Genomic DNA, 25389 nt, shown 5'->3' with positions numbered 1-25389 from the left:
TTAATTTCAGAGATGAAATTGAAGCCTGCAATAAGATTTGGTGTGATTGTTTATGGAGCACTTTTGTATGGCTAGCGGCGAAGCAACACAGCAAATTCTCGAATGTTAAATCTAACACTGAAAGTGTGGACCCGTACAGACATTGGTTGGAAGACTTATTTCCCAGAGTGCCTTGCATTTTGAGTGAACTGTGTTTGTTAGTGACAGAGACATCATTGTTGCATTCATCTGTTTTCAGTCCTCTGGATTTCACCAGGTGAGATCCTGAGTGAATATCTTATCATTTAAATTGAATTATTTAACACAACACAATCCAAAACATATTTTGAGGTCCTAAACTATAAACTTAACAATTAACTCTGTAAATGTTGAATTACCACTCATTGGTGTAAAAATAACCCCCAGTGATGATATTAATAACCAGAGTTGAACCATAATCACACCCATTATCATATTTAGAGTTAGAGATAGAGTTATTTTTGGCCACCCATGAAAGTAAATGCCAATCCTGTTGATCATATTATAGGGACTTTCAAGAATGTTCAACTCCACCGCCTCCCCCCCAACATCAACATATGAGAAAATGGTTAAAAAATATAGAGGAAGATAAGTATTTCCAAAAATATAATTGGTGTGCACTGTGTGATTTTAGTCAATTATGGCGTTGGCATTGCCAACTCATAATATAGGGAGCAGGTGAAGCCAGAGTCAGTGCGGACAGAATGAGCAGAGGCTACAAACTGGCAGTGTGGAAGTGGCAGGGCTGAGTATTTGTAGAGGTCTTGATTATGGAACAGGTTGCAGCTGGTGGGGATCTGCTCTGACTCCAGCACACCTGTCTCCACTCACACAATCGGATACACCCACACAGGGAGAGAGAGGGAGAGAGCACTGGGGAAGTGACCGAATGCCTGCAACCCAGCAGTTGGGTCATCCAAATAACCCAGTATTTTTTTGTATAAGCCCTCAAAATAAAGCCTTATGAAATAACTATTTTGTTAAGTAATAAAATGTTTGAAAATAAAGGAGAGCTGCACACTCAAGGAGCTGATGCAAAAATGTAATGTCCAACGCTTCCACAGGCAAGCTGTGGAAACATATTCACTTAGGCTCTCTTATGATGAACTCCGTAGGACTGAAAATTGATAAATGTAACAACCATATCTCTGTCACTAACAAATCCAGTAACAGGTGGTAACGCTACAATTAACTTGAAAGGCATTCTGGAAAACATGCAAATAAAGCGTTACACTAAGCAGTGTGTTAATTCAACACTGTTCAGTGTCTATACAGGTCCACACTTTCAGTGTTCATTTGACACTGGGGAATTTGCTGTGAAGCCTAGAGCTATCCCTGTGCTTTCTCTTTTCTCTTTGCTCTCGCAATCTCTCTCTTTCCCCCTCCCTCCCCTCTTTCTCTCTCTGTTTTCCTCTGCAATAACCAGCACACTGCCATGCAGACATACCTACGTTACCAGAGGCCACTTCAATCATAGCGCCAAACTCACATTGTCATCAAGCCTCTCCTGTTGCAGACTGTCAAGCCCAGGAAATTGCATACACCACAACTATAGCATTTTAATAAGCCCCGCGTCTCATCAATAAAGAGGCAAATTAGAACAGTAGGGCACACGACTGGGGAGTTGGGGGGGTGCTAAGGCGATCTGGGCGGAGACTGTCTCTTATGGTTAGGAGAGGCCATAGCTCCCCAGTCCCAGAGCAGAAGAGCTCAAATATATCCCCTTGTAAAGCCCCTAGTAATCGATACATCCTAATAGATTCACTTGCCTGTCATAACACGTTGTATCCTCATCGTCATACTACTGAGGTAAAATGTGCATATTGATCAGGTGCATCAGAAGAAAGCAATTTTCATCCAACTGATATAGTGAAAGGAGTTGATTATTTACAAGACAGTTTTACAAGTGACTCATTGGATTGCTTTGTATTAGACTTAAAACATCAGAATGTCCCGACTATTACGTGAGCTGTAGAGGTGGTTGAGATCAGAGACCTGCCTGCATCTTGTCACCAGCTTAGCACCAACAACGGGCAGGCTTTACAGATCAAAATCTGTTGAATAACCTCTTCTCTGTGCGGTCTCTTAGTGGGCTTGAGATGATATCTTCTTTAATGCTCTCCTAGTCATTCAGCACTTCAAAACAACACCCTCGTGAATGATGTTCTCTCCCATGCTTGGTCTGAGCACGCTTGTGTTTCCAGCTGCTAATAATCATGATCTTTCATTTCAGCTTGGCGTTATCATCATCCTGTGATGTTTTAGAATGGGAGGATGCGTGTGCGCGTGTGTGTGTCGAAGCAATTCTCTCTATGAATAGCTAATACATATATATGAGAGTTGTGGCAGCAGCAATTGAGATGCCGCTTTGCATTTGTCTATTTAATTTCAACAGGGTTATATCAGTCCACAGTGGTCCTCACAGAACCCTTCCACCTCTTAAGATGGGTGTAACTGGCCTCTTAGAAGAGGAAGTGCAGATGTTCTCCTGAATAGCGAATCACAAATGACTTCTAATTTCTGACTAATGCGTGTCTAAAATGATTGCTAGCGAGTAACCGCTATAAAAGTAGAAGTAGAGGGAAAATCGAGATGCATGACGGTTCCTCGGGTTGCTGTAAATTCCCCTCGAGTTTGGGCCCCATCTCTGAGAGCCGCAGCAGACGAACAGCCGACAGATGTAAAGCTGACAGCAGAGAATCATCCCATAGATTTAAACACTCAGGGATCAGTGTGTCAGAGGGCTGAAACCACTGCTGTATGCATGCCAAGATTAGCCCACACCAAATTACCTTGAACTGTAAATTCTATACATTCCGTGTTTGTGCTAGGCTGGCTTGCCAAAGTGCCGACGTACAGCTGTCCTCTGAGCTTCCATTTTATTCTATTGAGCTGGCTGGTCCACACATAATGCATTTCTGCCCCAGTTTATCAGGCGTGCATTTACTTAAATAGCCAGGCTTCTATACCCCCAAGCAAAAGAAATCTAATATTTTAGTACAAAGAATCTGCTTACACTGACAAGGTTGTGATTTTTGAACAGGTGAACCCATCACAATTGTGATTCAATAATTTCCGGTGAAATGTTCACATTTCCAGTGTCTGAATACAGTCTTTGATGCAATAATTTCTGTCTCCTTTACTTCTTCCATGCTGTTGTATGGGTAATGTTTATCTGTACTCTGACAATCTGAAAACGTTTGTCTCAACGGGAAGCAGAGTGAGTGTGAGAGTGTTGGTGAAAAAGAACCCCTGTGTCTCTGTCTCTCCTATCCCCAGGTTAGGGCTGTTGGTCCTGAGGAAACCACTGGACAGGGAGACAGAGGATCACTACACCCTCGTTGTAACTGCCTCAGATGGCCGTCCAGAAGGGGTAAGCCTGCCTCAATTGTCCTTCCATCCATCTATTCATTAATCTAAACCGTCATAAATCCTTTCCTTCATCCATTCATGTGTGCTTTCTCATCATCAATACATTTATTGTGTTCATTCGTCTATTCGATCCAGTCAGTTCAGTCTATGGCAGGTTGAATACCTAGCCCTATTCAATGACCGAAATCTGTCTTGCCTACTACTTTCTAATACTACATACTGTGTACTATTTAGAATGTACTGTTTAGTAAAATGATTGCAGTAAGCAACCAATATCAACATTCTAGACTCCCCCATACTGAGAATGTATAATCTAATACTAGACTCTCCCATACTGAGAATGTGTAATCTAATACTAGACTCCCCATACTGAGAATGTGTAATCTAATACTAGACTCCCCCCATACTGAGAATGTGTAATCTAATACTAGACTCCCCCCATACTGAGAATGTGTAATCTAATACTAGACTCCCCCATACTGAGAATGTGTAATCTAATACTAGACTCTCCCATACTGAGAATGTGTAATCTAATACTAGACTCCCCCATACTGATAATGTATAATCTAATACTAGACTCCCCCATACTGAGAATGTGTAATCTAATACTAGACTCCTCCATACTGAGAATGTGTAATCTAATACTAGACTCCCCATACTGAGAATGTATAATCTAATACTAGACTCCCCATACTGAGAATGTATAATCTAATACTAGACTCCCCCATACTGAGAATGTATAATCTAATACTAGACTCCCCATACTGAGAATGTATAATCTAATACTAGACTCCCCCATACTGATAATGTGTAATCTAATACTAGACTCCCCCATACTGAGAATGTATAATCTAATACTAGACTCCCCATACTGAGAATGTATAATCTAATACTAGACTCCCCCATACTGAGAATGTATAATCTAATACTAGACTCCCCATACTGAGAATGTATAATCTAATACTAGACTCCCCCATACTGAGAATGTGTAATCTAATACTAGACTCCCCCATACTGAGAATGTATAATCTAATACTAGACTCCCCCATACTGATAATGTGTTATCTAATACTAGACTCCCCCCATACTGAGAATGTATAATCTAATACTAGACTCCCCCATACTGAGAATGTGTAATCTAATACTAGACTCCCCCATACTGAGAATGTGTAATCTAATACTAGACTCCCCCATACTGAGAATGTGTAATCTAATACTAGACTCCCCATACTGAGAATGTGTAATCTAATACTAGACTCCCCCATACTGAGAATGTGTAATCTAATACTAGACTCCCCCCATACTGAGAATGTATAATCTAATACTAGACTCCCCCGTACTGATAATGTATAATCTAATACTAGACTCCCCCATACTGAGAATGTGTAATCTAATACTAGACTCCCCCCATACTGAGAATGTATAATCTAATACTAGACTCCCCATACTGAGAATGTGTAATCTAATACTAGACTCCCCCATACTGATAATGTATAATCTAATACTAGACTCCCCCCGTACTGAGAATGTGTAATCTAATACTAGAATCCCCCCATACTGAGAATGTGTCATCTAATACTAGACTCCCCCCATACTGAGAATGTGTCATCTAATACTAGACTCCCCCATACTGAGAATGTATAATCTAATACTAGACTCCCCCATACTGAGAATGTGTAATCTAATACTAGACTCTCCCATACTGAGAATGTGTAATCTAATACTAGACTCCCCCGTACTGAGAATGTATAATCTAATACTAGACTCCCCCATACTGAGAATGTGTAATCTAATACTAGACTCCCCCGTACTGATAATGTATAATCTAATACTAGACTCCCCCATACTGATAATGTGTAATCTAATACTAGACTCCCCCATACTGAGAATGTATAATCTAATACTAGACTCCCCATACTGAGAATGTATAATCTAATACTAGACTCCCCCATACTGAGAATGTGTAATCTAATACTAGACTCCCCCATACTGAGAATGTGTAATCTAATACTAGACTCCCCATACTGAGAATGTGTAATCTAATACTAGACTCCCCCATACTGAGAATGTGTAATCTAATACTAGACTCCCCCATACTGAGAATGTGTAATCTAATACTAGACTCCCCGTACTGAGAATGTGTAATCTAATACTAGACTCCCCATACTGAGAATGTGTAATCTAATACTAGACTCCCCATACTGAGAATGTGTAATCTAATACTAGACTCCCCCATACTGAGAATGTGTAATCTAATACTAGACTCCCCCATACTGAGAATGTATAATCTAATACTAGACTCCCCGTACTGATAATGTATAATCTAATACTAGACTCCCCCATACTGAGAATGTGTAATCTAATACTAGACTCCCCCCATACTGAGAATGTATAATCTAATACTAGACTCCCCATACTGAGAATGTGTAATCTAATACTAGACTCCCCCATACTGATAATGTATAATCTAATACTAGACTCCCCCCGTACTGAGAATGTGTAATCTAATACTAGAATCCCCCCATACTGAGAATGTGTAATCTAATACTAGACTCTCCCATACTGAGAATGTGTAATCTAATACTAGACTCCCCCGTACTGATAATGTATAATCTAATACTAGACTCCCCCATACTGAGAATGTGTAATCTAATACTAGACTCCTCCATACTGAGAATGTGTAATCTAATACTAGACTCCCCCATACTGAGAATGTATAATCTAATACTAGACTCCCCATACTGAGAATGTATAATCTAATACTAGACTCACCCATACTGAGAATGTATAATCTAATACTAGACTCCCCATACTGAGAATGTATAATCTAATACTAGACTCCCCCATACTGATAATGTGTAATCTAATACTAGACTCCCCCATACTGAGAATGTATAATCTAATACTAGACTCCCCCCATACTGATAATGTGTTATCTAATACTAGACTCCCCCATACTGAGAATGTATAATCTAATACTAGACTCCCCATACTGAGAATGTATAATCTAATACTAGACTCCCCCATACTGAGAATGTATAATCTAATACTAGACTCCCCATACTGAGAATGTATAATCTAATACTAGACTCCCCCATACTGATAATGTGTAATCTAATACTAGACTCCCCCATACTGAGAATGTATAATCTAATACTAGACTCCCCATACTGATAATGTGTTATCTAATACTAGACTCCCCATACTGAGAATGTATAATCTAATACTAGACTCCCCATACTGAGAATGTGTAATCTAATACTAGACTCCCCCATACTGAGAATGTGTAATCTAATACTAGACTCCCCATACTGAGAATGTGTAATCTAATACTAGACTCCCCCATACTGAGAATGTGTAATCTAATACTAGACTCCCCGTACTGAGAATGTGTAATCTAATACTAGACTCCCCATACTGAGAATGTGTAATCTAATACTAGACTCCCCCATACTGAGAATGTATAATCTAATACTAGACTCCCCCGTACTGATAATGTATAATCTAATACTAGACTCCCCATACTGAGAATGTGTAATCTAATACTAGACTCCCCATACTGAGAATGTATAATCTAATACTAGACTCCCCATACTGAGAATGTGTAATCTAATACTAGACTCCCCCATACTGATAATGTATAATCTAATACTAGACTCCCCCCGTACTGAGAATGTGTAATCTAATACTAGAATCCCCCCATACTGAGAATGTGTCATCTAATACTAGACTCCCCCCATACTGAGAATGTGTCATCTAATACTAGACTCCCCCATACTGAGAATGTATAATCTAATACTAGACTCCCCCATACTGAGAATGTGTAATCTAATACTAGACTCTCCCATACTGAGAATGTGTAATCTAATACTAGACTCCCCCGTACTGATAATGTATAATCTAATACTAGACTCCCCCATACTGAGAATGTGTAATCTAATACTAGACTCCCCCGTACTGATAATGTATAATCTAATACTAGACTCCCCCATACTGATAATGTGTAATCTAATACTAGACTCCCCCATACTGAGAATGTATAATCTAATACTAGACTCCCCATACTGAGAATGTATAATCTAATACTAGACTCCCCCATACTGAGAATGTGTAATCTAATACTAGACTCCCCATACTGAGAATGTGTAATCTAATACTAGACTCCCCAGTACTGAGAATGTGTAATCTAATACTAGACTCCCCATACTGAGAATGTGTAATCTAATACTAGACTCCCCATACTGAGAATGTGTAATCTAATACTAGACTCCCCCATACTGAGAATGTGTAATCTAATACTAGACTCCCCCCATACTGAGAATGTATAATCTAATACTAGACTCCCCCGTACTGATAATGTATAATCTAATACTAGACTCCCCCATACTGAGAATGTGTAATCTAATACTAGACTCCCCCCATACTGAGAATGTATAATCTAATACTAGACTCCCCATACTGAGAATGTGTAATCTAATACTAGACTCCCCCATACTGATAATGTATAATCTAATACTAGACTCCCACCCATACTGAGAATGTGTAATCTAATACTAGAATCCCCCATACTGAGAATGTGTAATCTAATACTAGACTCCCCATACTGAGAATGTGTAATCTAATACTAGACTCCCCCATACTGATAATGTATAATCTAATACTAGACTCCCCATACTGAGAATGTGTAATCTAATACTAGACTCCTCCATACTGAGAATGTGTAATCTAATACTAGACTCCCCCATACTGAGAATGTATAATCTAATACTAGACTCCCCATACTGAGAATGTATAATCTAATACTAGACTCACCCATACTGAGAATGTATAATCTAATACTAGACTCCCCATACTGAGAATGTATAATCTAATACTAGACTCCCCCATACTGATAATGTGTAATCTAATACTAGACTCCCCCATACTGAGAATGTATAATCTAATACTAGACTCCCCCCATACTGATAATGTGTTATCTAATACTAGACTCCCCCATACTGAGAATGTATAATCTAATACTAGACTCCCCATACTGAGAATGTATAATCTAATACTAGACTCCCCCATACTGAGAATGTATAATCTAATACTAGACTCCCCATACTGAGAATGTATAATCTAATACTAGACTCCCCATACTGATAATGTGTAATCTAATACTAGACTCCCCATACTGAGAATGTATAATCTAATACTAGACTCCCCCATACTGATAATGTGTTATCTAATACTAGACTCCCCCATACTGAGAATGTATAATCTAATACTAGACTCCCCATACTGAGAATGTGTAATCTAATACTAGACTCCCCATACTGAGAATGTGTAATCTAATACTAGACTCCCCATACTGAGAATGTGTAATCTAATACTAGACTCCCCATACTGAGAATGTGTAATCTAATACTAGACTCCCCCATACTGAGAATGTATAATCTAATACTAGACTCCCCCGTACTGATAATGTATAATCTAATACTAGACTCCCCCATACTGAGAATGTGTAATCTAATACTAGACTCCCCCATACTGAGAATGTATAATCTAATACTAGACTCCCCATACTGAGAATGTGTAATCTAATACTAGACTCCCCATACTGATAATGTATAATCTAATACTAGACTCCCCGTACTGAGAATGTGTAATCTAATACTAGAATCCCCCATACTGAGAATGTGTCATCTAATACTAGACTCCCCCATACTGAGAATGTGTCATCTAATACTAGACTCCCCCATACTGAGAATGTATAATCTAATACTAGACTCCCCCATACTGAGAATGTGTAATCTAATACTAGACTCTCCCATACTGAGAATGTGTAATCTAATACTAGACTCCCCGTACTGATAATGTATAATCTAATACTAGACTCCCCATACTGAGAATGTGTAATCTAATACTAGACTCCCCATACTGATAATGTATAATCTAATACTAGACTCCCCCATACTGATAATGTGTAATCTAATACTAGACTCCCCCATACTGAGAATGTATAATCTAATACTAGACTCCCCATACTGAGAATGTATAATCTAATACTAGACTCCCCCATACTGAGAATGTGTAATCTAATACTAGACTCCCCATACTGAGAATGTGTAATCTAATACTAGACTCCCCGTACTGAGAATGTGTAATCTAATACTAGACTCCCCCATACTGAGAATGTGTAATCTAATACTAGACTCCCCATACTGAGAATGTGTAATCTAATACTAGACTCCCCCATACTGAGAATGTGTAATCTAATACTAGACTCCCCCCATACTGAGAATGTATAATCTAATACTAGACTCCCCCGTACTGATAATGTATAATCTAATACTAGACTCCCCCATACTGAGAATGTGTAATCTAATACTAGACTCCCCCCATACTGAGAATGTATAATCTAATACTAGACTCCCCATACTGAGAATGTGTAATCTAATACTAGACTCCCCCATACTGATAATGTATAATCTAATACTAGACTCCCCCCATACTGAGAATGTGTAATCTAATACTAGACTCTCCCATACTGACAATGTGTAATCTAATACTAGACTCCCCCCGTACTGAGAATGTGTAATCTAATACTAGAATCCCCCCATACTGAGAATGTGTAATCTAATACTAGAATCCCCCCATACTGAGAATGTGTAATCTAATACTAGACTCCCCCCATACTGAGAATGTGTCATCTAATACTAGACTCCCCATACTGAGAATGTATAATCTAATACTAGACTCCCCATACTGATAATGTGTAATCTAATACTAGACTCCCCATACTGAGAATGTATAATCTAATACTAGACTCCCCCATACTGATAATGTGTTATCTAATACTAGACTCCCCCATACTGAGAATGTATAATCTAATACTAGACTCCCCATACTGAGAATGTATAATCTAATACTAGACTCCCCCATACTGAGAATGTATAATCTAATACTAGACTCCCCATACTGAGAATGTATAATCTAATACTAGACTCCCCCATACTGATAATGTGTAATCTAATACTAGACTCCCCCATACTGAGAATGTATAATCTAATACTAGACTCCCCCATACTGATAATGTGTTATCTAATACTAGACTCCCCCATACTGAGAATGTATAATCTAATACTAGACTCCCCCATACTGAGAATGTGTAATCTAATACTAGACTCCCCCATACTGAGAATGTGTAATCTAATACTAGACTCCCCATACTGAGAATGTGTAATCTAATACTAGACTCCCCATACTGAGAATGTGTAATCTAATACTAGACTCCCCATACTGAGAATGTGTAATCTAATACTAGACTCCCCATACTGAGAATGTGTAATCTAATACTAGACTCCCCCATACTGAGAATGTATAATCTAATACTAGACTCCCCGTACTGATAATGTATAATCTAATACTAGACTCCCCCATACTGAGAATGTGTAATCTAATACTAGACTCCCCCCATACTGAGAATGTATAATCTAATACTAGACTCCCCATACTGAGAATGTGTAATCTAATACTAGACTCCCCCATACTGATAATGTATAATCTAATACTAGACTCCACCCGTACTGAGAATGTGTAATCTAATACTAGAATCCCATCATACTGAGAATGTGTCATCTAATACTAGACTCCCCCCATACTGAGAATGTGTCATCTAATACTAGACTCCCCCATACTGAGAATGTATAATCTAATACTAGACTCCCCCATACTGAGAATGTGTAATCTAATACTAGACTCTCCCATACTGAGAATGTGTAATCTAATACTAGACTCCCCGTACTGATAATGTATAATCTAATACTAGACTCCCCCATACTGAGAATGTGTAATCTAATACTAGACTCCCCGTACTGATAATGTATAATCTAATACTAGACTCCCCCATACTGATAATGTGTAATCTAATACTAGACTCCCCCATACTGAGAATGTATAATCTAATACTAGACTCCCCATACTGAGAATGTATAATCTAATACTAGACTCCCCCATACTGAGAATGTGTAATCTAATACTAGACTCCCCCATACTGAGAATGTGTAATCTAATACTAGACTCCCCCGTACTGAGAATGTGTAATCTAATACTAGACTCCCCCATACTGAGAATGTGTAATCTAATACTAGACTCCCCATACTGAGAATGTGTAATCTAATACTAGACTCCCCCATACTGAGAATGTGTAATCTAATACTAGACTCCCCCCATACTGAGAATGTATAATCTAATACTAGACTCCCCATACTGATAATGTATAATCTAATACTAGACTCCCCCATACTGAGAATGTGTAATCTAATACTAGACTCCCCCATACTGAGAATGTATAATCTAATACTAGACTCCCCATACTGAGAATGTGTAATCTAATACTAGACTCCCCATACTGATAATGTATAATCTAATACTAGACTCCCCCCGTACTGAGAATGTGTAATCTAATACTAGAATCCCCCCATACTGAGAATGTGTAATCTAATACTAGACTCCCCCCATACTGAGAATGTGTCATCTAATACTAGACTCCCCCATACTGAGAATGTATAATCTAATACTAGACTCCCCCATACTGAGAATGTGTAATCTAATACTAGACTCTCCCATACTGACAATGTGTAATCTAATACTAGACTCCCCATACTGAGAATGTATAATCTAATACTAGACTCCCCCATACTGATAATGTGTAATCTAATACTAGAATCCCCCCATACTGAGAATGTGTAATCTAATACTAGACTCCCCCATACTGAGAATGTGTCATCTAATACTAGACTCCCCATACTGAGAATGTATAATCTAATACTAGACTCCCCCATACTGAGAATGTGTAATCTAATACTAGACTCTCCCATACTGAGAATGTGTAATCTAATACTAGACTCCCCATACTGATAATGTATAATCTAATACTGGACTCCCCCATACTGATAATGTGTAATCTAATACTAGACTCCCCCGTACTGATAATGTATAATCTAATACTAGACTCCCCCCATACTGAGAATGTGTAATCTAATACTAGACTCCCCCATACTGAGAATGTGTAATCTAATACTAGACTCCCCATACTGAGAATGTGTAATCTAATACTAGACTCCCCCATACTGAGAATGTGTAATCTAATACTAGACTCCCCATACGGAGAATGTGTAATCTAATACTAGACTCCCCCATACTGAGAATGTGTAATCTAATACTAGACTCCCCATACTGAGAATGTATAATCTAATACTAGACTCCCCATACTGATAATGTATAATCTAATACTAGACTCCCCCATACTGAGAATGTGTAATCTAATACTAGACTCCCCCCATACTGAGAATGTATAATCTAATACTAGACTCCCCATACTGAGAATGTGTAATCTAATACTAGACTCCCCCATACTGAGAATGTGTAATCTAATACTAGACTCCCCCATACTGATAATGTATAATCTAATACTAGACTCCCCCCGTACTGAGAATGTGTAATCTAATACTAGAATCCCCCCATACTGAGAATGTGTAATCTAATACTAGACTCCCCCCATACTGAGAATGTGTCATCTAATACTAGACTCCCCCATACTGAGAATGTATAATCTAATACTAGACTCCCCCATACTGAGAATGTGTAATCTAATACTAGACTCTCCCATGCTGACAATGTGTAATCTAATACTAGACTCCCCCGTACTGATAATGTATAATCTAATACTAGACTCCCCCATACTGAGAATGTGTAATCTAATACTAGACTCCCCCGTACTGATAATGTATAATCTAATACTAGACTCCCCCCATACTGAGAATGTGTAATCTAATACTAGACTCCCCCATACTGAGAATGTGTAATCTAATACTAGACTCCCCCATACTGAGAATGTGTAATCTAATACTAGACTCCCCCATACTGAGAATGTATAATCTAATACTAGACTCCCCATACTGAGAATGTATAATCTAATACTAGACTCCCCCCATACTGATAATGTATAATCTAATACTAGACTCACCCATACTGAGAATGTATAATCTAATACTAGACTCCCCATACTGAGAATGTATAATCTAATACTAGACACCCCCATACTGATAATGTGTAATCTAATACTAGACTCCCCCATACTGAGAATGTATAATCTAATACTAGACTCCCCCATACTGATAATGTGTTATCTAATACTAGACTCCCCCATACTGAGAATGTATAATCTAATACTAGACTCCCCCATACTGAGAATGTGTAATCTAATACTAGACTCCCCCATACTGAGAATGTGTAATCTAATACTAGACTCCCCCGTACTGAGAATGTGTAATCTAATACTAGACTCCCCCATACTGATAATGTATAATCTACTACTAGACTCCCCATACTGAGAATGTGTAATCTAATACCAGACTGCCCCATACTGAGAATGTATAATCTAATACCAGACTCCCCCATACTGATAATGTGTAATCTAATACCAGACTCCCCCATACTGAGAATGTATAATCTAATACTAGACTCCCCATACTGAGAATGTATAATCTAATACTAGACCCCCCATACTGAGAATGTGTAATCTAATACTAGACTCCCCCATACTGAGAATGTATAATCTTACTAGACTCCCCATACTGAGAATGTGTAATCTAATACTAGACTCCCCATACTGAGAATGTGTAATCTAATACTAGACTCCCCCATACTGAGAATGTATAATCTAATACTAGACTCCCCCATACTGATAATGTGTAATCTAATACCAGACTCCCCCATACTGAGAATGTATAATCTAATACTAGACTCCCCATACTGAGAATGTATAATCTAATACTAGACTCCCCCCATACTGAGAATGTGTAATCTAATACTAGACTCCCCCATACTGAGAATGTATAATCTACTACTAGACTCCCTCATACTGAGAATGTGTAATCTAATACCAGACTCCCCCATACTGAGAATGTATAATCTAATACTAGACTCCCCCATACTGAGAATGTATAATCTAATACTAGACTCCCCCATACTGAGAATGTATAATCTAATACTAGACTCCCCCATACTGATAATGTATAATCTAATACTAGACTCCCCATACTGAGAATGTAATCTAATACTAGACTCCTCATACTGAGAATGTGTAATCTAATACTAGACTCCCCCATACTGAGATTTTATAATCTAATACTAGACTCCCCATACTGAGAATGTATAATCTAATACTAGACTCCCCCATACTGAGAATGTGTAATCTAATACTAGACTCCTCCATACTGAGAATGTATAATCTAATACTAGACTCCCCATTACTGAGAATGTGTAATCTAATACTAGACTCCTCCATACTGAGAATGTATAATCTAATACTAGACTCCCCCCATACTGAGAATGTATAATCTAATACTAGACTCCCCATACTGAGAATGTATAATCTAATACTAGACTCCCCCATACTGAGAATGTATAATCTAATACTAGACTCCCCATACTGAGAATGTATAATCTAATACTAGACTCCCCATACTGAGAATGTGTAATCTAATACTACACTCCCCCATACTGAGAATGTATGATCTAATACTAGACTCCCCCATACTGAGAATGTGTAATCTAATACCAGACTCCCCCCATACTGAGAATGTATAATCTAATACTAGACTCCCCATACTGAGAATGTATAATCTAATACTAGACTCCCCCCATACTGAGAATGTATAATCTAATACTAGACTCCCCATACTGAGAATGTGTAATCTAATACTAGACTCCCCCGTACTGATAATGTATAATCTAATACTAGACTCCCCCATACTGAGAATGTGTAATCTAATACTAGACTCCCCCGTACTGATAATGTGTAATCTAATACTAGAATCCCCCCATACTGAGAATGTGTAATCTAATACTAGACTCCCCCCATACTGAGAATGTGTCATCTAATACTAGACTCCCCCCATACTGAGAATGTGTCATCTAATACTAGACTCCCCCATACTGAGAATGTATAATCTAATACTAGACTCCCCCATACTGAGAATGTGTAATCTAATACTAGACTCTCCCATGCTGACAATGTGTAATCTAATACTAGACTCCCCCGTACTGATAATGTATAATCTAATACTAGACTCCCCCATACTGAGAATGTGTAATCTAATACTAGACTCCTCATACTGAGAATGTGTAATCTAATACTAGACTCCCCCCATACTGAGATTTTATAATCTAATACTAGACTCCCCATACTGAGAATGTATAATCTAATACTAGACTCCCCCCGTACTGAGAATGTGTAATCTAATACTAGACTCCTCCATACTGAGAATGTATAATCTAATACTAGACTCCCCCCGTACTGAGAATGTGTAATCTAATACTAGACTCCTCCATACTGAGAATGTATAATCTAATACTAGACTCCCCCCATACTGAGAATGTATAATCTAATACTAGACTCCCCATACTGAGAATGTATAATCTAATACTAGACTCCCCCATACTGAGAATGTATAATCTAATACTAGACTCCCCCATACTGAGAATGTATAATCTAATACTAGACTCCCCATACTGAGAATGTGTAATCTAATACTACACTCCCCCATACTGAGAATGTATGATCTAATACTAGACTCCCCCATACTGAGAATGTGTAATCTAATACCAGACTCCCCCCATACTGAGAATGTATAATCTAATACTAGACTCCCCATACTGAGAATGTATAATCTAATACTAGACTCCCCCCATACTGAGAATGTATAATCTAATACTAGACTCCCCATACTGAGAATGTGTAATCTAATACTAGACTCCCCCGTACTGATAATGTATAATCTAATACTAGACTCCCCCATACTGAGAATGTGTAATCTAATACTAGACTCCCCCGTACTGATAATGTGTAATCTAATACTAGAATCCCCCCATACTGAGAATGTGTAATCTAATACTAGACTCCCCCATACTGAGAATGTGTCATCTAATACTAGACTCCCCATACTGAGAATGTGTCATCTAATACTAGACTCCCCCATACTGAGAATGTATAATCTAATACTAGACTCCCCCATACTGAGAATGTGTAATCTAATACTAGACTCTCCCATGCTGACAATGTGTAATCTAATACTAGACTCCCCCGTACTGATAATGTATAATCTAATACTAGACTCCCCATACTGAGAATGTGTAATCTAATACTAGACTCCCCGTACTGATAATGTATAATCTAATACTAGACTCCCCATACTGAGAATGTGTAATCTAATACTAGACTCCCCATACTGAGAATGTGGAATCTAATACTAGACTCCCCCATACTGAGAATGTGTAATCTAATACTAGACTCCCCCATACTGAGAATGTATAATCTAATACTAGACTCCCCATACTGAGAATGTATAATCTAATACTAGACTCCCCCCATACTGATAATGTATAATCTAATACTAGACTCACCCATACTGAGAATGTATAATCTAATACTAGACTCCCCATACTGAGAATGTATAATCTAATACTAGACACCCCCATACTGATAATGTGTAATCTAATACTAGACTCCCCCCATACTGAGAATGTATAATCTAATACTAGACTCCCCCATACTGATAATGTGTAATCTAATACTAGACTCCCCCATACTGAGAATGTATAATCTAATACTAGACTCCCCCATACTGAGAATGTGTAATCTAATACTAGACTCCCCATACTGAGAATGTGTAATCTAATACTAGACTCCCCCATACTGAGAATGTATAATCTAATACTAGACTCCCCCATACTGATAATGTATAATCTACTACTAGACTCCCCCATACTGAGAATGTGTAATCTAATACCAGACTGCCCCATACTGAGAATGTATAATCTAATACTAGACTCCCCATACTGAGAATGTATAATCTAATACTAGACTCCCCCATACTGAGAATGTGTAATCTAATACTAGACTCCCCCATACTGAGAATGTATAATCTTACTAGACTCCCCATACTGAGAATGTGTAATCTAATACTAGACTCCCCATACTGAGAATGTGTAATCTAATACTAGACTCCCCCATACTGAGAATGTATAATCTAATACTAGACTCCCCCATACTGATAATGTGTAATCTAATACCAGACTCCCCCATACTGAGAATGTATAATCTAATACTAGACTCCCCATACTGAGAATGTATAATCTAATACTAGACTCCCCCCATACTGAGAATGTGTAATCTAATACTAGACTCCCCCATACTGAGAATGTATAATCTACTACTAGACTCCCTCATACTGAGAATGTGTAATCTAATACCAGACTCCCCCATACTGAGAATGTATAATCTAATACTAGACTCCTCCATACTGAGAATGTATAATCTAATACTAGACTCCCCCATACTGAGAATGTATAATCTAATACTAGACTCCCCCATACTGATAATGTATAATCTAATACTAGACTCCCCCATACTGAGAATGTGTAATCTAATACTAGACTCCTCATACTGAGAATGTGTAATCTAATACTAGACTCACCCATACTGAGAATGTATAATCTAATACTAGACTCCCCATACTGAGAATGTATAATCTAATACTAGACACCCCCATACTGATAATGTGTAATCTAATACTAGACTCCCCCCATACTGAGAATGTATAATCTAATACTAGACTCCCCCATACTGATAATGTGTAATCTAATACTAGACTCCCCCATACTGAGAATGTATAATCTAATACTAGACTCCCCCATACTGAGAATGTGTAATCTAATACTAGACTCCCCATACTGAGAATGTGTAATCTAATACTAGACTCCCCCATACTGAGAATGTATAATCTAATACTAGACTCCCCCATACTGATAATGTATAATCTACTACTAGACTCCCCCATACTGAGAATGTGTAATCTAATACCAGACTGTCCCATACTGAGAATGTATAATCTAATACTAGACTCCCCCATACTGATAATGTGTAATCTAATACCAGACTCCCCCATACTGAGAATGTATAATCTAATACTAGACTCCCCATACTGAGAATGTATAATCTAATACTAGACTCCCCATACTGAGAATGTGTAATCTAATACTAGACTCCCCCATACTGAGAATGTATAATCTTACTAGACTCCCCATACTGAGAATGTGTAATCTAATACTAGACTCCCCATACTGAGAATGTATAATCTAATACTAGACTCCCCCCATACTGAGAATGTGTAATCTAATACTAGACTCCCCCATACTGAGAATGTATAATCTACTACTAGACTCCTCATACTGAGAATGTGTAATCTAATACCAGACTCCCCCATACTGAGAATGTATAATCTAATACTAGACTCCCCATACTGAGAATGTATAATCTAATACTAGACTCCCCATACTGAGAATGTATAATCTAATACTAGACTCCCCATACTGATAATGTATAATCTAATACTAGACTCCCCCATACTGAGAATGTGTAATCTAATACTAGACTCCTCATACTGAGAATGTGTAATCTAATACTAGACTCCCCCCATACTGAGATTTTATAATCTAATACTAGACTCCCCATACTGAGAATGTATAATCTAATACTAGACTCCCCCCGTACTGAGAATGTGTAATCTAATACTAGACTCCTCCATACTGAGAATGTATAATCTAATACTAGACTCCCCCCGTACTGAGAATGTGTAATCTAATACTAGACTCCTCCATACTGAGAATGTATAATCTAATACTAGACTCCCCCATACTGAGAATGTGTAATCTAATACCAGACTCCCCCCATACTGAGAATGTATAATCTAATACTAGACTCCCCATACTGAGAATGTATAATCTAATACTAGACTCCCCATACTGAGAATGTATAATCTAATACTAGACTCCCCATACTGAGAATGTGTAATCTAATACTAGACTCCCCGTACTGATAATGTATAATCTAATACTAGACTCCCCCATACTGAGAATGTGTAATCTAATACTAGACTCCCCCGTACTGATAATGTGTAATCTAATACTAGAATCCCCCCATACTGAGAATGTGTAATCTAATACTAGACTCCCCCCATACTGAGAATGTGTCATCTAATACTAGACTCCCCCCATACTGAGAATGTGTCATCTAATACTAGACTCCCCCATACTGAGAATGTATAGTCTAATACTAGACTCCCCCATACTGAGAATGTGTAATCTAATACTAGACTCTCCCATGCTGACAATGTGTAATCTAATACTAGACTCCCCGTACTGATAATGTATAATCTAATACTAGACTCCCCCCATACTGAGAATGTGTAATCTAATACTAGACTCCCCCGTACTGATAATGTATAATCTAATACTAGACTCCCCCATACTGAGAATGTGTAATCTAATACTAGACTCCCCCATACTGAGAATGTGGAATCTAATACTAGACTCCCCCATACTGAGAATGTGTAATCTAATACCAGACTCCCCCATACTGAGAATGTATAATCTAATACTAGACTCCCCATACTGAGAATGTATAATCTAATACTAGACTCCCCCCATACTGAGAATGTGTAATCTAATACTAGACTCCCCCATACTGAGAATGTATAATCTTACTAGACTCCCCCATACTGAGAATGTGTAATCTAATACTAGACTCCCCATACTGAGAATGTGTAATCTAATACTAGACTCCCCCATACTGAGAATGTATAATCTAATACTAGACTCCCCCATACTGATAATGTGTAATCTAATACCAGACTCCCCCATACTGAGAATGTATAATCTAATACTAGACTCCCCATACTGAGAATGTATAATCTAATACTAGACTCCCCCCATACTGAGAATGTGTAATCTAATACTAGACTCCCCCATACTGAGAATGTATAATCTACTACTAGACTCCCTCATACTGAGAATGTGTAATCTAATACCAGACTCCCCCATACTGAGAATGTATAATCTAATACTAGACTCCCCCATACTGAGAATGTATAATCTAATACTAGACTCCCCCATACTGAGAATGTATAATCTAATACTAGACTCCCCCATACTGATAATGTATAATCTAATACTAGACTCCCCCATACTGAGAATGTGTAATCTAATACTAGACTCCTCATACTGAGAATGTGTAATCTAATACTAGACTCCCCCCATACTGAGATTTTATAATCTAATACTAGACTCCCCATACTGAGAATGTATAATCTAATACTAGACTCCCCCATACTGAGAATGTGTAATCTAATACTAGACTCCCCCATACTGAGAATGTGGAATCTAATACTAGACTCCCCCATACTGAGAATGTGTAATCTAATACTAGACTCCCCCATACTGAGAATGTATAATCTAATACTAGACTCCCCATACTGAGAATGTATAATCTAATACTAGACTCCCCCCATACTGAGAATGTATAATCTAATACTAGACTCCCCATACTGATAATGTGTAATCTAATACTAGAATCCCCCCATACTGAGAATGTGTAATCTAATACTAGACTCCCCCCATACTGAGAATGTGTCATCTAATACTAGAATCCCCCCATACTGAGAATGTGTAATCTAATACTAGACTCCCCCATACTGAGAATGTGTCATCTAATACTAGACTCCCCCCATACTGAGAATGTGTCATCTAATACTAGACTCCCCCATACTGAGAATGTATAATCTAATACTAGACTCCCCATACTGAGAATGTATAATCTAATACTAGACTCCCCCCATACTGAGAATGTATAATCTAATACTAGACTCCCCATACTGATAATGTGTAATCTAATACTTGAATCCCCCCATACTGAGAATGTGTAATCTAATACTAGACTCCCCCCATACTGAGAATGTGTCATCTAATACTAGAATCCCCCCATACTGAGAATGTGTCATCTAATACTAGACTCCCCATACTGAGAATGTATAAAATCTAATACTAGACTCCCCCATACTGAGAATGTGTAATCTAATACTAGAATCCCCCCATACTGAGAATGTATAATCTAATACTAGACTCCCCATACTGAGAATGTATAATCTAATACTAGACTCCCCATACTGATAATGTGTAATCTAATACTAGAATCCCCCCATACTGAGAATGTGTAATCTAATACTAGACTCCCCCCATACTGAGAATGTGTCATCTAATACTAGACTCCCCCCATACTGAGAATGTGTCATCTAATACTAGACTCCCCCATACTGAGAATGTATAAAATCTAATACTAGACTCCCCCATACTGAGAATGTGTAATCTAATACTAGACTCTCCCATGCTGACAATGTGTAATCTAATACTAGACTCCCCCGTACTGATAATGTATAATCTAATACTAGACTCCCCCATACTGAGAATGTGTAATCTAATACTAGACTCCCCCGTACTGATAATGTATAATCTAATACTAGACTCCCCCATACTGAGAATGTGTAATCTAATACTAGACTCCCCCATACTGAGAATGTGGAATCTAATACTAGACTCCCCCATACTGAGAATGTGTAATCTAATACTAGACTCCCCCATACTGAGAATGTATAATCTAATACTAGACTCCCCATACTGAGAATGTATAATCTAATACTAGACTCCCCCCATACTGATAATGTATAATCTAATACTAGACTCACCCATACTGAGAATGTATAATCTAATACTAGACTCCCCATACTGAGAATGTATAATCTAATACTAGACACCCCCATACTGATAATGTGTAATCTAATACTAGACTCCCCCATACTGAGAATGTATAATCTAATACTAGACTCCCCCATACTGATAATGTGTAATCTAATACTAGACTCCCCCATACTGAGAATGTATAATCTAATACTAGACTCCCCCATACTGATAATGTATAATCTACTACTAGACTCCCCCATACTGAGAATGTGTAATCTAATACCAGACTGCCCCATACTGAGAATGTATAATCTAATACTAGACTCCCCCATACTGATAATGTGTAATCTAATACCAGACTCCCCCATACTGAGAATGTATAATCTAATACTAGACTCCCCATACTGAGAATGTATAATCTAATACTAGACTCCCCCCATACTGAGAATGTGTAATCTAATACTAGACTCCCCCATACTGAGAATGTATAATCTTACTAGACTCCCCCATACTGAGAATGTGTAATCTAATACTAGACTCCCCATACTGAGAATGTGTAATCTAATACTAGACTCCCCCATACTGAGAATGTATAATCTAATACTAGACTCCCCCATACTGATAATGTGTAATCTAATACCAGACTCCCCCATACTGAGAATGTATAATCTAATACTAGACTCCCCATACTGAGAATGTATAATCTAATACTAGACTCCCCATACTGAGAATGTGTAATCTAATACTAGACTCCCCCATACTGAGAATGTATAATCTACTACTAGACTCCCTCATACTGAGAATGTGTAATCTAATACCAGACTCCCCCATACTGAGAATGTATAATCTAATACTAGACTCCCCATACTGAGAATGTATAATCTAATACTAGACTCCCCCATACTGAGAATGTATAATCTAATACTAGACTCCCCCATACTGATAATGTATAATCTAATACTAGACTCCCCCATACTGAGAATGTGTAATCTAATACTAGACTCCTCATACTGAGAATGTGTAATCTAATACTAGACTCCCCCATACTGAGATTTTATAATCTAATACTAGACTCCCCATACTGAGAATGTATAATCTAATACTAGACTCCCCCCGTACTGAGAATGTGTAATCTAATACTAGACTCCTCCATACTGAGAATGTATAATCTAATACTAGACTCCCCCCGTACTGAGAATGTGTAATCTAATACTAGACTCCTCCATACTGAGAATGTATAATCTAATACTAGACTCCCCCCATACTGAGAATGTATAATCTAATACTAGACTCCCCATACTGAGAATGTATAATCTAATACTAGACTCCCCCATACTGAGAATGTATAATCTAATACTAGACTCCCCCATACTGAGAATGTATAATCTAATACTAGACTCCCCATACTGAGAATGTGTAATCTAATACTACACTCCCCCATACTGAGAATGTATGATCTAATACTAGACTCCCCCATACTGAGAATGTGTAATCTAATACCAGACTCCCCCCATACTGAGAATGTATAATCTAATACTAGACTCCCCATACTGAGAATGTATAATCTAATACTAGACTCCCCCCATACTGAGAATGTATAATCTAATACTAGACTCCCCATACTGAGAATGTGTAATCTAATACTAGACTCCCCCCATACTGAGAATGTATAATCTAATACTAGACTCCCCCCATACTGAGAATGTATAATCTAATACTAGACTCCCCATACTGAGAATGTATAATCTAATACTAGACTCCCCCCATACTGAGAATGTGTAATCTAATACTAGACTCCTCCATACTGAGAATGTATAATCTAATACTAGACTCCCCATACTGAGAATGTATAATCTAATACTAGACTCCCCCCGTACTGAGAATGTGTAATCTAATACTAGACTCCTCCATACTGAGAATGTATAATCTAATACTAGACTCCCCCCCATACTGAGAATGTATAATCTACTACTAGACTCCCCCATACTGAGAATGTATAATCTAATACTAGACTCCCCCATACTGAGAATGTGTAATCTAATACTAGACTCCCCATACTGAGAATGTGTAATCTAATACTAGACTCCCCCCATACTGAGATTTTATAATCTAATACTAGACTCCCCATACTGAGAATGTATAATCTAATACTAGACTCCCCGTACTGAGAATGTGTAATCTAATACTAGACTCCTCCATACTGAGAATGTATAATCTAATACTAGACTCCCCCATACTGAGAATGTATAATCTAATACTAGACTCCCCATACTGAGAATGTATAATCTAATACTAGACTCCCCCATACTGAGAATGTATAATCTAATACTAGACTCCCCCATACTGAGAATGTATAATCTAATACTAGACTCCCCATACTGAGAATGTGTAATCTAATACTAGACTCCCCCATACTGAGAATGTATGATCTAATACTAGACTCCCCCATACTGAGAATGTGTAATCTAATACTAGACTCCCCCATACTGAGAATGTGTAATCTAATTCTAGACTCCCCCATACTGATAATGTATAATCTAATACTAGACTCCCCATACTGAGAATGTATAATCTAATACTAGACTCCCCCATACTGAGAATGTATAATCTAATACTAGACTCCCCCGTACTGAGAATGTGTAATCTAATACTAGACTCCCCCATACTGAGAATGTATAATCTAATACTAGACTCCCCCATACTGAGAATGTGTAATCTAATACTAGACTCCCCCGTACTGAGAATGTGTAATCTAATACTAGACTCCTCCATACTGAGAATGTATAATCTAATACTAGACTCCCCCCATACTGAGAATGTATAATCTAATACTAGACTCCCCCCATACTGAGAATGTATAATCTAATACTAGACTCCCCCATACTGAGAATGTATAATCTAATACTAGACTCCCCCATACTGAGAATGTGTAATCTAATACCAGACTCCCCCCATACTGAGAATGTATAATCTAATACTAGACTCCCCATACTGAGAATGTATAATCTAATACTAGACTCCCCCCATACTGAGAATGTATAATCTAATACTAGACTCCCCATACTGAGAATGAGACTCCCCCCCATACTGAGAATGTATAATCTAATACTAGACTCCCCCCATACTGAGAATGTATAATCTAATACTAGACTCCCCATACTGAGAATGTATAATCTAATACTAGACTCCCCCATACTGAGAATGTATAATCTAATACTAGACTCCTCCATACTGAGAATGTATAATCTAATACTAGACTCCTCCATACTGAGAATGTATAATCTAATACTAGACTCCCCCATACTGAGAATGTATAATCTAATACTAGACTCCCCCATACTGAGAATGTATAATCTAATACTAGACTCCCCATACTGAGAA

General features: G+C 37.9%; 1 protein-coding gene across 1 annotated transcript in view; it reads left to right on the top strand.

Moving 5' to 3' along the window:
- LOC135505145 (protocadherin-15-like) overlaps window positions 1-25389 on the top strand; it is a 243134-nt gene that overhangs the window by 111382 nt on the left and 106363 nt on the right. Inside the window, exon 17 of the mRNA XM_064924273.1 lies at window positions 3298-3391. Within this exon, the coding sequence (XP_064780345.1) occupies window positions 3298-3391 (94 nt within the window). The remainder of the gene's footprint in view (window positions 1-3297; window positions 3392-25389) is intronic.

This window comes from Oncorhynchus masou, chromosome 18 (assembly GCF_036934945.1).
Source record: "Oncorhynchus masou masou isolate Uvic2021 chromosome 18, UVic_Omas_1.1, whole genome shotgun sequence".
NCBI lineage: Eukaryota > Metazoa > Chordata > Actinopteri > Salmoniformes > Salmonidae > Oncorhynchus > Oncorhynchus masou.
The sequence above is the reverse complement of the archived record's forward strand: the minus strand, read 5'-3'. Positions and strand labels throughout refer to the sequence as shown.